Source organism: Lutjanus erythropterus, chromosome 2 (genome assembly GCF_056507025.1).
Source record: "Lutjanus erythropterus isolate fLutEry1 chromosome 2, fLutEry1.hap2, whole genome shotgun sequence".
Classification (NCBI taxonomy): domain Eukaryota; kingdom Metazoa; phylum Chordata; class Actinopteri; order Lutjaniformes; family Lutjanidae; genus Lutjanus; species Lutjanus erythropterus.
The window spans coordinates 32,593,153-32,609,145 of NC_139318.1; the positions used below are offsets into that span (position 1 = coordinate 32,593,153).

General features: G+C 37.6%; 1 protein-coding gene across 1 annotated transcript in view; it reads left to right on the forward strand.

The window, feature by feature from the left end:
* The first annotated feature begins 5,581 nt into the window (after positions 1 to 5,581).
* LOC146331970 (guanine nucleotide-binding protein G(s) subunit alpha-like) overlaps positions 5,582 to 15,993 on the forward strand; it is a 40,230-nt gene continuing 29,818 nt past the window's right edge. The window contains exons 1-4 of the mRNA XM_084737539.1: positions 5,582 to 7,225; positions 9,656 to 9,728; positions 14,197 to 14,251; positions 15,097 to 15,216. Coding sequence (XP_084593665.1) covers positions 7,087 to 7,225; positions 9,656 to 9,728; positions 14,197 to 14,251; positions 15,097 to 15,216 — 387 coding nt within the window. The 5' untranslated portion in view covers positions 5,582 to 7,086. The remainder of the gene's footprint in view (positions 7,226 to 9,655; positions 9,729 to 14,196; positions 14,252 to 15,096; positions 15,217 to 15,993) is intronic.

Below are 15,993 nucleotides of genomic sequence, written 5' to 3' on the forward strand. Positions count from 1 at the left end.
CCTATGTCTGACAGGAATGAATTGTTTCAAAATGACAAATATGCATAAACATTTGTTTAAAAGATTGGAATATCAAACTTTTCTGGCTTTTCACTGCTTTATTTTGATAATGCATTCCCATTTCTTGTTCCTTAAAGGGCCCACGTGTTACAAAAGAAATAGTTTTTAATTTTCAGCTACTGCTCAGAGTTTGTTTAATAATAAGGGAGTAAAATGTGCAGCAGTTAGGAGATTACATACGAGAGATGCTACCATCTAGAGGGTGATCACAGGCATAACATGGTATCACTTGGCTTTGATGTAGTAGTTTCTCTCTGTATGTAGTACTAATAATAATAGTAATAATATCATACAGTATACTTATACTATACTATACATTCTTCTGTATAATACAATTACAATGATTGCAATCTAATCAATCAAAGAACATCAAAATCTCTCTATACAACCTTATTGTATGATGATAAATAACTCTGTCTTCTATGCAATGATGCTATAGTCTGTAATCTCGCTCACTGTCCCTCCCACAGCACTATCTGACTGGTTTGAAGTCCCAACTAATAGCCAATCAACACTGAAGCCTGTGTCGCAGACAGAGCTGCACCAGTGAGCTGAGCAGAGCTGTGTGTTTAAGTTAAGACAGCAGATATCACCAAAGCAATAATAAATAACACATTCTTCTGACATATTTATATGATGACAGCATGCCCAGTTTCTCAGTTAGACCAGTGAAAAACGCCAGAAGTCATGATCGGGATTTCACTCGATGGAGGTGAACGTGATGATTTTAAAATTGTCCTTTTGTTTTCAGATTACGGTGCCACACAGTGTGCTTTAGAATAAAACACAGCAGCATTTGTCTTGTCTTTTCACTGCAACTCTGCATTGACATTCAGCAAATTCTTACTTTAAAAAGTAACAGCGACAGTAAAACTGTTTTTCACACTATGATGGTTGAATTTAGTCCACAGATCACATGTGGGCTGAACCATGTGGGCCGATCCGTAAGGACCAACGATGATCTGTTACACCCCTATTGTGCACTGCTAGTATTTACCAGATAGTAGACTACCTCACTGGTCTGATTACACAAAGTTTGCAGAAACACGGAGGTACAAGATAAGGTCAGAGAGGTACACGCTGAGGTCACAGAGGCACATGATGAGGTCACAGTCCAGGAAGAGTGTTGGTTGTTCTGACAGATTTGAATATTGTCTTTAAGATGCTTCCAAGCTTTAAATCATCACTTCTTTTACGTCTTCAGTTGTCTGTTGGGGTTCATTAGAGAGCCACAGTACCATTTAGTTGTCACTGATGACCTTTATGTGTTTTGCCCTGAGCTTCTTTCCCTTGCCTTTTGACGTATTTGGTGAGGGAGGTGTGTGTGTGTGTGTGTGTGTGTGTGTGTGTGTGTGTGTGTGCCAGTCTGTCTATGTGTCTGCTGCATACTGTGTCTGTGGGTGTATGATTTGTGATGCACAGTGTTTGCATGCATGCGTGTGAGACCTAGAGGGTGGAAATCCAGGGAGCTGTTTAAAATTCAAATCACCATTAGTTGACTTAAGCTGACAAAACATCTGGATTGTATTCTAAATATTTCTCAAACTGTACTGATCAGTTTGAATAATGTTTTGAATCACAGTCATGCTGGGGGGTTGAGAGGGAGTTTCATGGAAACTCCAGTCATTTAAACCTAAATAAATATTGTAACATAATGTCAAAGATTAATGAAACATCAAGGTTTATCATTATCTAATCAAAGAAATTGTTGGAGGTGCCATGATATCCACATGTAATATGTTGTTTGACAAAAAAAATGAAATCTCAAAAACAAGGTCAAAGTAGAGAGACCATCTTGCAGTGGGATCACACCACCTGTCCACATGGTGATGTTTCGACCCACGATCACTCAGGAGTCATTGCTTCATTATCAGTGCTCAGTACTCATGGGTCAGACCACACCCATCTTCAAACTCAACCTTCATTTTTGATCTCAACAAAACACCTATAAAGTTCTGTGACTGCATCTTGCTCCGTTGAAAAATCTTGCAGAATCAAAACTACTTCTGTGGTAGTTCCCGCTACAGTAAGTGTGTCCATGACCACGTTTTGCCGTGATGACACACACAGAGGCACAGACCCAAGAGGTGAAATACCCAACAACAATACCTAACCTGACACGCCAAATGGTTTGTTACACGGAACAATCTGGAAAGTCGTCCTTGGAAACTGTTTGGAAAAAGGCGGGAACTTTTAAAACACACTTTGCAAATATTTGGATGAAGCATCTGTCAAGCACGTCAACATGGGCTACCTTTAACCAATCAGATAAAACTCTTGCCAAAGCCAGTCGGAAGAAGAGCAAAAACATCTTAGTCATCGACAGTTGATTAACTGGTTATTAAGAATTTGATCATCACATAACTTTTAATCAGTTATTATAATTCTAATTATTTTTAACGAGCATGCTCTGCATGTTATCTAATATTCAAATATATGTATTTAATATGTAGGCCTCTATGTGTTTATATATTTCATTATGCAATGTTGTCAGAGAATATACAACATGTTGCTGTGGAAATAAAACTTTGATTGAGGAGAAATAAACACATTTGGTATTGTTTGGTATAAGCAAAATTTTTGTCTTTTGTTCTTCCACAATTACTATTATCAGCTGATTGATCATTAATATTACCAATGACTGATTAAGAAGAGTACAACCCTCCCTCTCACATTACTAAAGACACCACAGAGTGTTTTTTCTTATCTAGGCCTCAGAAGTGTGGACTTGACTAACTGAGTCTTAATCATAAATCATATTAATTTAGACTGGACTTGACAAAGTCAAAAAGGTCTCACAACTCACATTTAATGGTGAAAATAACTCTTCTGTGTTCATGCCATAATGTGACATCCTCCCCAAGACCTAACTAAGTATTTAAACATGTTATAAAACAGTATTGCTTCATTCTCACCCAACAGTTATATATAATTTTTAAACTTTTGTTACAAATGTTGAAAGCTGAAGACAAAATCGACTCAATAAGGGGACTCAATACTAGATTAAGATTTGATAGAACGCTATCAAACCCCAGCCTTAGTCACAGAAATAATATATCAAAACCTACTCTGATCACTTTGCTTAGAAATGTTCTGGAAGTTATTTTAAAGTAATAAATGAGATAATTTTTTCTGCAGATTTACAATAGTAACTTGCTCTGGACTCAAAGCACAAAGTTTAGGACTTGGACTTGGGACTTGTTGGCCCAGACTTGGCACTTGACACAGGTGGCCAACACTTGAGACTTATTGTGACTTGCAACAGTGACTTTGTCCCACCTGCGCCAGGCCCTCATGCCCTGCATGGAACAACTTGACTGACGAGGTCTGGTGAACAAAGTATCCTTCACTTTTTATCATCTTTAGTATTACTAATATTTGTATTATTTCTATCGAATATATGTGATGGTATTTACTGTTTTTACTTCCAAGTACGGATAATTTTTATAACTCGTTTTCAGTGTTATTGATTGATACCTTTTGGGTGGGTAGGTTGATAATCATTTTTGCTTCAAAGAGGGCGCCTCTCCCCTTCTGTACCTCTGCTTCATGACGCTCCGGGCAATCATGTGATCCAACCCTGCTTCATTCCAGATGCGTCAAGTGGCAGCGAGGAGGAAACCGGAAGTACTTTAATCTTAACTTCAAACTAAAAGCACAACATGTCTTTGGCCTATACACACATACATATACATAATGTATATTCTGCTATTCTACTGGCCCACTTCGTTTTTATTATTTTCTCTGAACATTGCACATATTATTTTCTTTGTATATTTATAAACTGTCAACAAGTGTACATTCCTTGGCGGATATTTTGTACATTACAACCTCTTTGTTCCAAAGTCTACACAGCTTTTAATCTTAAAAACAGGCCTATGTTTTATTTTTATTTAAAATTTGTCTATTTCATGTTTATGGTTCTTGACTTTTGTAGTACTTGCTCTTTTCTCTTTTTCTTTTCATGCTTATTGTCATCCACCAAAATGAGGATCAGATTTCTTGTTATGTGAAAACCCACTTGGCAGTAAACCTGAGTTTTTCAGGTGGAAATATGGAAACCATGGTGGAAAAAATTAGAAAATGATGCTTCGTAATCATAGACCCCAGACGGGTATAGAGGCATGTTTTGAAAATTTGGTGCAATGATGTTACTTTTGTCTATGTATATCTTTAGGGTGTAGTGATGTGAGTATTTCTCAATACTGTCCAAAATCCTACATTTTATTGAGGCCCAAGCCACAGTGTAGGAATTAGAGATATAAAAAGACCTCATTCAGGATGATAATGATTAATCAACAATTTAATAATTGGTCATAAAGTATTTTATCAATAACATTAAAAACTTAATCAACATACTATCAAATAAGGCTCTGAAATATAGCAGAAATTATTTTAAATAAGCACCTTGCATGTTATCTAATATTCAATTGTAAGTATTTAATATGCAGACCTTTCATAGTTTCATTATGCATAATCAGTATCAGAAATACTGTATTGTTCCTGGGGGAAAATTGTTTGTGTTACAGTAGCTCCCATTTAGAATACAAAGTATGCATATAGAAAATATAAATAGAAATATACATATGTTAAAAAAACAATATGCAAAAATGTGTATTTCAATAGTACATACAACAATATGGAAAAAATAAAAGCTGTAAAAATATGTAAACAACAGTACATACGAAAACATATACAGTGGTACACATGTGAAAACACTAATTCCGAAGATAAGCGGATAAGTGTATTAGGATGCAAGTGTCTAAATGCACAGTCTAAATAAATAAATGCAATAATCATGCTATTGAATTATAATTATTGTACAGAGAATTAAACAGTTGAATTACTGCACAATTTTGTCAGACCAGTATTGGACATATGAAGAAACTATATATATATATATATATACATATATAATTAACTTCTGATGAGTTGAACATATAAATTACTAATAAGTGGAAGGATTTTGTGTTTGTTAAAGAAAAAACTTACTGTGTAATATATTGCATGTAGGACTGCAACATTTTCATAGTCAGTTAATTGGTTGATTCTTTTCTTGATTAATCAATTAATAGTTGTTTGCCTATAAAATGTCAGAAAATGGTGAAAAATGTTGACCAGTGTTTCAAAAGTGATTATGTCTTTAATTGTCGTTAATTGTTTTTCCCACAACCCAAAGATATTCAGTTTACCTTCACAGAGGATTAAAGAACCAAAAAATATGCACATTTCAGAAGCTGAAATCAGAGAATTCGACTTTTTTTTCTTAAAAATGTATACAACCTGATTAATTGAATATTAAAATAGTTGGAAATTAATTTAATAATCAATTAATTGTTGAACCTCTAACTGCATAATAGTAATGACAGTAAAATCAAAAAAGAAACCACTATAACACAATTTTGTGAGCTCTTCCAGCACAGACAAATTGTGCATACTGGGTATGAATCGTCCGTACGGGTTTTATTGTGAAAGTTTCAAGCGGAAGTTGAAATTCTCGTCACGAGGAACTTGACCACGGTTCTTCGTTCCCAGGGTTCCGTGAGAGCCGTTTGCCCCACCCCACCTCTTCAACGCTATCTATCTCAATGTACAATTCTCAGAGAAAAAAGGGGGCAAAAATAATTCAGAGTAACACCGCAAAGAAACGATTCTCACCTCCCCCGACCGCTTCATCGGAGCAGCGGCGGCGGCCTGTCGGCGGTTAAACAGAAATGTCTTCGCCGTTGGACCAGTGATTGAAAACACCGCGGTATGTTCATGTATCATGCACATGTAACCATAATCTACCACCATACGGATTCAAAGGGAATACAAAAAGCTGAGAGACTACTTGACAGCGGGCTGTACCTGCGCCAAACGGGAAAATAACGGAGGATTTCCAACGAATATCACCTGGATATTGGCGTTAAATTCAAGGACATCTCAACTGCCAAAACGTAACCGCCAGCGCTCGCGCTTTCCGATGTGAGGAGAAATACAAAGTAACGTTACAGAGAGAAAAAGGACGGAGAAGCTAGGGGCCTTTTTTTGGGTCTGGTCAAACCCTCCGAAAAAAAGCAAAAGCACCAGCATCTGTTGACGGGGAGAGGAAATAATTTTGGCTAAAAACAGGATATTATTGATGATAAACGACGACAAGCTCCAGAAAACGGCGTATATAATAATTATGTGACGGATTTGAGAGACGGTTGTGATAGAGAGAAAGAAGAAGCCCCGGTGTAGCCTGATGATTCACATGCCGTCATTTTAAGAGGAAATATTTATTTTTTAATTTTTTTTTTCTTTCACCCGCCCTCTGATGTGCTTTGGTTAGGTGGATTGCAAACAAACCTTTAAAATAATAACCTATAAATATATATTTTTAAAAAAGTCGAGGAAAATAGGGCTTTGGTTGTGTGAGTGGAAATGAATTGAATGGCAGTGTTGAGATATCTGCCGAAGATGGGCTCCGGAGGAGACATTTGCTAAGAAAATTCAACATAATAGCGTGAAAATATACGTATATAAATTTAATTCTACACAATCAAGGAAGCAGGACCACCGACCGTTCATTCATGTACATTGCAAGGCTGGAAATTTCACCACCACTGTCCTCTCATATCAATGTTGATGACTTCATTGCGGATTTACAGTGAAAAACACAAGAATCAAGCGTCTGAGAGGGCGGCATCGTTGCTCTGCTCCCCTTTTTTGAGTGATCTCTTGTTGATAAATTGCCAGTAAATAGCCACATCCATCCATCCATACATATCGTGCCAAAGAAGCCCGGTGGAGCCCACCGTCTACTACCTGACAGTTTTTTTTTTTCAACATCTGTTTCATCTGCATCTGGCAACATAAATGTCACCCATTTTGAGCCAGGTGTTCCTCTCTTGGGCCAGTCTAGGAATTTAGGATTGATTGATTTTGCTTTTGATCAACACCCATCCCTCCTCCTTCCTCCTCTCCCTCCCTACACCCACCCACCCAACCAACCACCCACCCTGCCTCCCCCACTGAACCTATCACTGGGTTTTTGGGAAGATGGGCTGTCTTGGCAATAGTAAGACCGAAGACCAACGAAATGAGGAGAAGGCACAGAGGGAAGCCAACAAAAAGATAGAGAAGCAGCTCCAAAAAGACAAACAGATATACCGGGCCACTCACCGGCTACTACTATTAGGTAGGTTTTTGTCAAATTTCTCCCTAATATATGTGTGCAAGTGTGTGTTTAAGCCTGAAGGTCCATTTTGTTCTGAACTGTTGTGTGTTTTCATCTGTTTATACACATGTAACAGCTCTTGTTTTAGATTTAATCCATGAAAAAAATGTTTTACAGCTGCTAACAGTAAAGCATCAACAAATGATGCAATGACATGATGTCACTACACCACACCAGTGGGTTTACAGTATCTTTTTGACACAGGAGGACATTTGAAAAGCAGGCCTGTCTCCTGCATTCATGGTTTATTATGGAGCATGATTATAGAACATGTGAGAGACGGTGGACAGACAGACGGCATGCAGAGGCTGGGAGGCCACCAATAGGCATTTTGCATGTTTCTTTTCTCCACACACACACACACACACACACACACACACACACACACACACACACACACACACGATGTACTGGTATAATTTGTGATGTGTGAGTCTGGATGCTTCACCTTGACTTATTTAGGCCTATAGACTCCATCTTTGGTGCTATTTTTCAGACTCACCTTTGCATAATCCATCTACGCTGGAAATGGATATTCTCTGATTTAAAAACTCTACTATTTTTAATTTGAGGAAGCTATTTCTGGCTTTATCATCTAGGCCTCCATGTCACGATACAGTCTGAACCTCAAGGCCAGGGCTAGTATCCTGCTAAGCCTCTTGGAGTACGGAGAGCAAATTAGGATTACTATTAGGATTACTAGCTTCCCTTCAGTGACTGTCCCGTTCATTCTAATCTGAAATTGATCCTAGATTTGTACACTTACAGTCTAGGCTCTAAATAGCAGGCCTGTAGCCTAGCTCCTCCTGTCCAGGTTAAGAGATGTTATGGCCTGGCGTCTTTTGTTTTTAGTTTGCAAGGACACATGTAGGACACATTTTATCATCCCAGAATTATGGAGAATGGCGTTTTATTTATTCTTACAAGAATTTATCAGGGCCTAACGGGTTTTGTCCGTAATATCCTTAGCGGATCTCGTCTACCAGTTTAGACCTATTCTGCCTGTCTTCATCCCTGATGCTGAGAGCCCTCCTCACATCTGGAAGCAGGGGTTGAAGAAGTACTCCCATCCTTTACTCAAGTAAAAGTATCAAAACAACAGTATGACAATACTTTATTACAATTAAAAGTCATGTATTCACCCTCCTACTAAACGCATGCACAAATCGGTGACTGGAATCATCCTGTCTTCTTGATCGACCATGACAAAAGGCCGGCCAATCAGTGTCGGTTTTCCAGTTCTCTGGTGGACAAATGTACACACATGTGTTGTATGATGGTTCACGTCATGCGCACAGTGGCACAGTCATATTCAACGGTGCTGGTCACATGCTAGCATGCTGTCGGCGTGGACGTTCTTCACCTTGAGCGCAGAGGACACAAAGCTCACAAATTGTAATACCTGTAAGGCCAAAATAAGTTGTGAAGGAAACATCCGGACTTAATCAGAGACTTAAAACATCATCATCCCGTTGAACATGCCCAATTTGAAGAAGCTAGTAAAGCAGCTACAACTAAAACTAGTGAGGAAAGAAAATGGGAATTGGCAGGTCAGACTTAAAAAAAATTGGTGCATCTCTTCTTCCTACTAAGGTATGAGCTGCAACAATGGTAGCACTTTACTGTTGTGGATGGTCGATGTGGAGCTAGTTTTTATCTTTTCGTAGCTGCTGCCAACTCGAGACCTCCAAAACATGGCAGTGAACCTCAAACTCGTCACTGTGTTTTTTGTCAGGGTTCAAAGGCTAAAAATGTTTTGAACTATAGGTTTAATTTGTAACAGTAATTGGCTGTTTCTGGTTTAGGAAAAATTATCGTCTTAAACAAGAAGGGCTCTCTTTGTAAGGATCCTATATGTTTGTTATACACTTCGAATAACAGTCTGAGCCTGCAGTGGATATACTTTGATATGTACATTGCAGCCTGTTTCGTGGCAGAACTTCTGTTTTGCCAGGTGCTGGACAAGTTTCAAAAATTGTTGTCCCTGTTAGTCACTTAGACACAGAAACATGGAAAAATAGGGTCCAGGTCGAAAAATACAGAAATGACCCTGATGATTTAGGCCGTACCTGGCCATTTGACTGGCTGTTTTGAGGTCTCAGCATCTTGCTCGTCCCTAGTCGTATTGCTTTTATGTAACATGGGTGTTGCAGATGTAAGGACAGTTTGTGAATCGGGACGTTGTCCTCATTCAAATCATTCATGGCTAAAATGAAGTTTGTAGCTCTAACCACCATGCCTGAACTTTCCTGCATCCATTTTTCAATGACAAGCTTTAACCCGTCATCCACCAGTTTCAGGTGGATATTTTAGTCGGTGCCTTTGAAGGAGTTTTGTTCAACTCTTACTCTCACTTTCCGACTTACTTTTCTGTCCTCTTTCTGCTTTCAGGGGCCGGTGAATCCGGGAAAAGCACGATAGTCAAACAGATGCGAATATTGCACGTAAATGGCTTCAACGCAGAGTAAGTGTTGGTTTCCTTCATGTTTTATTCTGTATCTTGGTTGTTAATCACACACACAACTACAGCACATTTGATCACCAAACTGCTACAGACCGTTTTCATGGTTTTATTGACAGAAATTTAACAGGTTTGGGTGATACTGACAGGATCAGCTACCACGATATTTGTTGACCAAAGACCTTGATAATGTGTTGATGTTTTGGGGAGGACTATTGGTGCATTCACAAGACGCAGGAAGAGGAATGACCTTTAGTAATACTCTGTGGCATGCAGGTAGAGGGATCCACTCTTCATTTCACTCAGCTAGAACAGTAAAATTAGTTGGTTAGAAGGTGGGAAGTTAGCACCAGCAACCAGCCCAATTCCAGTAAATTTGACACTATATTGTCAACTATGTAGAAAAAGTAATGAACCCAGACATCAGGACACAGCATCAGCAAACAGTTGGTTATTAAAGAAATAAAGAGCTTAAGAAAAATAAACTTTTATGCAGCTTATAAACCATTAATTAAGGTATAGTCAGGTATATGGAGGACTTTATTTGTGTGTATTTATATCGTTTGTTCAGTTTATCACAGTAAGTTTGAATAAAATGACATTTTCTGAACCTTTGATGAGCCCCCGCACCCTCACTATTTCCTGACTTTTTATATACTGAATAATTCATTGATCGATCGAGAAAATAATCAGCAAAGTTATCAGCTAATAAAGGATTAAATAATTAGTAGTTGCAGCTCTGTAATATACCCTCGTCTATATCATTAACAAATAACACATGCAGCCAGTTCCACTATTTCTGTACAGAGCTGCAATGATTAGTCAATCAACTGATTAGTCTATAGAAAGATTTCTTTTTTTATTTTGATAACTGATTAATCGTGTTAGTAATTTTTCAAGCAAAAATATCAAACATTTGCTGGTTTGAGCTTCTTATATTTGAGGATTTGCTGCTTTTCTTTGTCATTCATGATATTTTGACGAGCATTTTTCACTTTTTCTTCCAATTTTTTATTTTTATAGTCCAATTAAAACTAATTATGAAAATAATTGGTAGATTAATAGATCACAAATATAATGCTTTCAGTTGTCCTGTTCATACAAAAAAGCAGAATTAAATTACCTTTTGTTCTGAAAAATGTGTATTCTTGTGTTGTAGGACAGTTAAGTTGGTCCAATAAATTAGCAACTGTCCTCAGCCAGAAATAAGGCGAAAGTTGTTTTTCCTCTTATTTTGTTATGAGACATTGGTATATTATTGTACTGATTATTAGAAAGAAACCTTTAAATTAATTTCTGGACACAAAGGGATTTTGAAACTGATTGCCTGGCTGCTAGTATACAAATATTTGGTTTTCCCATTTCAATTGGCATGCTTCTCATTGTGTTTTAAACATTTATCCAATATGGTCTAATGAAGAAGATGAAGTCAAATGTTTTGGGCAGATTTTCGTAATGTTTTGGAGTAAATACTCAAAGTTTATGTAACACAAGAAGAGTGCTTTATCTGTCTCAGGTTTTTGTGGAAACATTGCCCTGGGTGTTTTCAAGCTGCCCTGTCTTGTGAATTTCCTAAAACTCGATCCCAAATTGATGCAATGGAAACAAAAGTCACATTTTTCTATTCTTAATCATCCATTTCCTAGAAAGGGGTTCTGGGGCAGGAGCATCATCATGTGCTTATTTTTGGGCCATGTCGAACAGATGCTCCTCACAGACGCTCTGGTGTTATGACAAATCCACAGTCGGCTGTCTGTCACTCCCCGGTCGCGTTTAGCCGTTCCGGGGTTTGTTGCTCTCTTTGGTCTGGAGGGTTTCACCTTGCTGGGCTTCCCCTCTCGGTGCAGGCCAGTGCCAGTCAACGCAAGGTGCTGCTGGGACGATGAGGACAGGAGCGAGGGGATGATGGGGATTGACAGAGTATTATAAGAGGAGGGCCAGTATGGCCGAGGTGAGAGGAGATTGGTGTGGTAGTTTATTTCAAAGTGGGTGTTCTTTTTTGTTTTGTTTTTTTGTGGAGGTCCTAGTGTGAGGAATGTACTCCGTCTCTCTTTGTCGTGCTGCGGTCGCTCGTAGTGAAATAAGGAACGAGGAGCTGAGGGAAGCTCTCCGAAGCCACTTTTACAAAGTTCAAACATCTCTGTCATTTAAGGGAATAATCAGATTAATGGCATTTATTTGCTTTATTGTTTGATAAAGCAATTTTTTTTAAAATGAGATCACAATTTCTTCTGAGTTTTAGAACCTTTCATTGTTGAATCAGTGCTAATAACCAAAAATTTCATCCTGGTTGCTAAAAAACAGAATCAAAGTTGTCTGCTATCTTAGAGCATCTTCATTTGCTGTGAGACAAATATAACCTATATTATGAAATAAGCTTACAGCTACCAATTGTTTTCATTATTGATGAATCTGCTGATTATTTTCTCAATGCTTTGGTTCATGAACTGTCAGAAAATAGTGCAACATGTCCATCACAGTTTTTTGGAGCCCAAGATGACATCGTCAGATACCTTCCCTTGCTTAACCAGCTGTCCAGAATAGAGTTGCAAATTTTGTGCATTTTCCTTAACTAACTTGTTGTTAAGAATTTATAATCGATTAATCATGAATAGATATAAACACTCTTCCTTTTCTCAGTTTAAATTTTATTTTATTTGAGAAGCTTAAAAAAAATACTTAAGCAATTCACTCAATTGTAGGGATTACAGACTTTTGAACATTTTCTCCTGTCAGCTGTTTATGTAATGTTACATAAACGCTGATAGCAGCGTCGTTTGTCCTGAAGGTTGTTGATATTTCTGGTTCGGTACTGGTTCTCGATACCCGTCCCCATTCAGTTGTTTATCAAAATGGTTGCTGTTAAATTTCCTGTCATTCTACTAAAGGATTATTGAACACGTTGTTTCAGATGTATTCTAAAATCTTTCTTCTTACTTATGACATATCTGTCCTGCTGACAACATTTATACACGAGGGCTGTAGTAATGTTGATTAGGAGCAACCGACTCAATGTTTTTCACGACAGTGGAAGAAACATATCGATAAGAGAGTTGCAATTAGCAATAGCTATAAATTCTGTGTGCAACACATCAGTTTCATGCTCTGTGTTGGAACCATGTTAAATTGTATTGTTTGTATCAAAAAGAAAAAAAAACACACACAAAGTGGTATTTGCTGATGGGCATCAGTAAGTGACTTTTTGAATTATGGAAAAAAAAAAAAAAAAAAAAAACTCAAAATCCTCTGAAAGCACCAATAGTTGTCCCCAAAACATTTTTACATGATCGAGGTATTGTCAGGTATTTGTCAGTATCACCCATTTAAAAACAATTAAAGCGGCAATTAAAAATGTTCACTAACACAAAGAATTGTCTGTTGGAAATTAAAAAAAAAAAAATCTACGCTGAAACTTCTGTTGTCCTCCACAACATCCTGTCAGAGAACACATTCATTACTAAAAGATTTTTATCCGTGCTGTTAATTTGAAGTCCTTCTGCTCAGCGTGAGTATTACAGGCCACTGCTGCCATAATGTCTACAGAATACAGCCTCCTGCACAGTTCACTCATGTAACACACATAGGTATTGTATGCTTGGTATTGCTCTGATATACTGAGATACTTTACCCGGGGTCATTCAGCAGAAATCACACCATGCAGGCACCTGATTGTGTAAGCAGCTCTGAGGTCGTTTCATTTAGAGAATTTCAGTATCAAATCTGACTTTCGATTGTCAAACTTTTGATAGAATTTAACATTTTAACACAGGCTGACCTGCTTTCTGAAAGGCCTGTGTGACGTTAGACCTTTTACTCCTGGTATCAGTGAAGCCCGCAGATTTCATAAACTGAGCGGTGATGCTGAAATCCTGTTTGTCTTTACAACAATAAATGCACAAAATATGCAGTGTATCATTATATTTGCACATACTTTAGATTCTGCTCATGGTACAGTAGGTTGGAGTTGAAATTTGCCTTAAAAGCACCTTAAAATGCACAGTAACAGTCTGTGTCATCCTCCACACTCTGCTGTTTTCTGTTTAATGAATGTCATTGCCAAAATTAAGACATGTTCTGCTGTTCTCATTTGGTATCAGCAAGTACACAAAATTCAGGGGTTGCACTTGGTCAGCAAAATGAAGGTATCTGTGCATCTGGAGCAGCCATAATACTGATGTCTGATATAATTTACCTCCAGGCTGACAAAGACATCCTGTAGAAGCTTTATGGTACACAGCAAATCCCTACAAAAACCTACTGGCACTAAAACACAAGAAACAAAACATTTCTTTGCCAGTATTGTGAAATAATCAGGGGTTTTATTTGAATAATCAGGGTTGTTATTAGCATTTCTGCAATATTATGGACTATATTCACTGTTATCTTTCATGTATCAAGTTGATAATGCTGTGTGTGTGATTTATATTTATATGTCAAAAAGATAGCATGAACCTTTTTTTGCTCTTCACAGGGAGAAAAAGCAGAAAATTCACGATATTAAAAACAACATTAAAGAAGCTATAGAGGTAAGAAATACATTTTTGAACCATTTTGAATGATGCAGTGTGAAGTTTTGGATTCTTGAACAATTTGTAGGACTTTCCTACTGTACAGTAGTGTTGTCAAAAGTAATGATACTTATGTACTTTTTAAATACCACGTTTAATATACCATCACCAGTAATTATATATTTGAATAGTATCAAAAGTAATAAAGCTAAAAAAAAGTCATCAGTTCAGGTCAGTGTTTATTTTCTTGCCTGAAAATTGTCTTGCAACAGAACCAGACACTGTTAACTGTTTTTTTTTCTGTTCTTGCACTTTGTGCAGGTTGTTAATTAAAAAAAAAAGAAAAACAAAAGTGAAGTTTAAAGATTCAACTGTTCAGAGTTTTAAATTATGATATTCTGACAACTCTACACTGAGATTCTTAAACAGTTTGTATTACTTTTCTGATTGTAGGGAGAAATGGTGAGAGATTTGCTAATTTTCAGGGCTTTACAGGAAAAAAGAAAATGCACATAGTATTAAGCAACACAATGCAGACTGTTTGCCGTTGAAAGTTTGGGTGTGTATAATAGTGTCAGAATTAATTATCTATAAATTATCTGAACATAAACGTCATAGTGAATTATTACTTATATATTTCCGTACTAACAGCTCACAACATTTTTCTAAATTCTTCAAAAGTATTTAGTCATGAACTCCAGGCAACACTTTGAAATGAAGCTCCCTTTGTCATGTATGTGTAAAGGAGCTTTAAGATAATGTAAAGTAAAAACAGTTTGGTTTTTAACACTGTTGTACTGTAATAGCTGTCAATAGCTTTTTCCAATGAACTATTTTTTTCTTCTTCTGTTCTATCAATCCAGACGATTGTGGCTGCCATGAATACACTCACACCGCCATGCCAGTTAGCCAGTCCTGCAAACCAATGCCGAATCGATTATGTCCTGAACCAAGTAAACCAGAAGGATTTTGAGTTTCCTTCGGTAAGTTGTACCTCACTTCCAGTCGGCTCTATTGACTCTCTGACTTCTGCACAAGTTTGTTTCCTTCCTTCAAGTCCTGTTTTGAACTAATAACCTCGTAGTCTGATGTCATCTGGAGGTCCATGAACGTGTTGTATCTTCAGTTTTGCATGTTATTATCAGAGGCAGGTCATGACAAATCGCAGTATATATGGTTCATAACTGATCAAAAAGATCAAGTCAGTAGCTAATCTCTGTGGTGTAGAGCCCATGTTACATACCCCGGTAACTTTTTTTAAATTCAGCTTATCATCAAAAAGTATATATGGCAACAATTTTCATAATTAAAAAAAAGCAAGAACGTCTCTGGTTCCAACTTTAAATATGAGAATTTGTTGTCAGCTTAAATTTTTAGCTTTTTTGTTGTAAAATAGGTCTTAAAGTCTTATTATAACTGCTTTTAAATGTCATAGAGTATCAGATCTGGGCTGCTGAGTCCCGCAGGTCCCCTGGCGAGGTGTGCTGCAGGTGAATAAGGTAGCTCACACGGCAGCAGCTTGGTGTGTTTGCGCAGTGATTCAGTAATTAGCAGGTGTGCTTCCGCTTGGGAGAATGTCAATTGAATGAGGCTCTCACCTGAGAGATCCACACCGCCTATTAACACTGATTGTCTGTAATAACCCTAAATGTGTCTGGAGGGACCTGTCCTCCAGAAACACACAGACTCAGAGGGATTCCCCCCTGAGCTGCAGTCTGCTCCCGGCGACCTGGAAGGAAGCCACTGCAGGTCATGGTCTT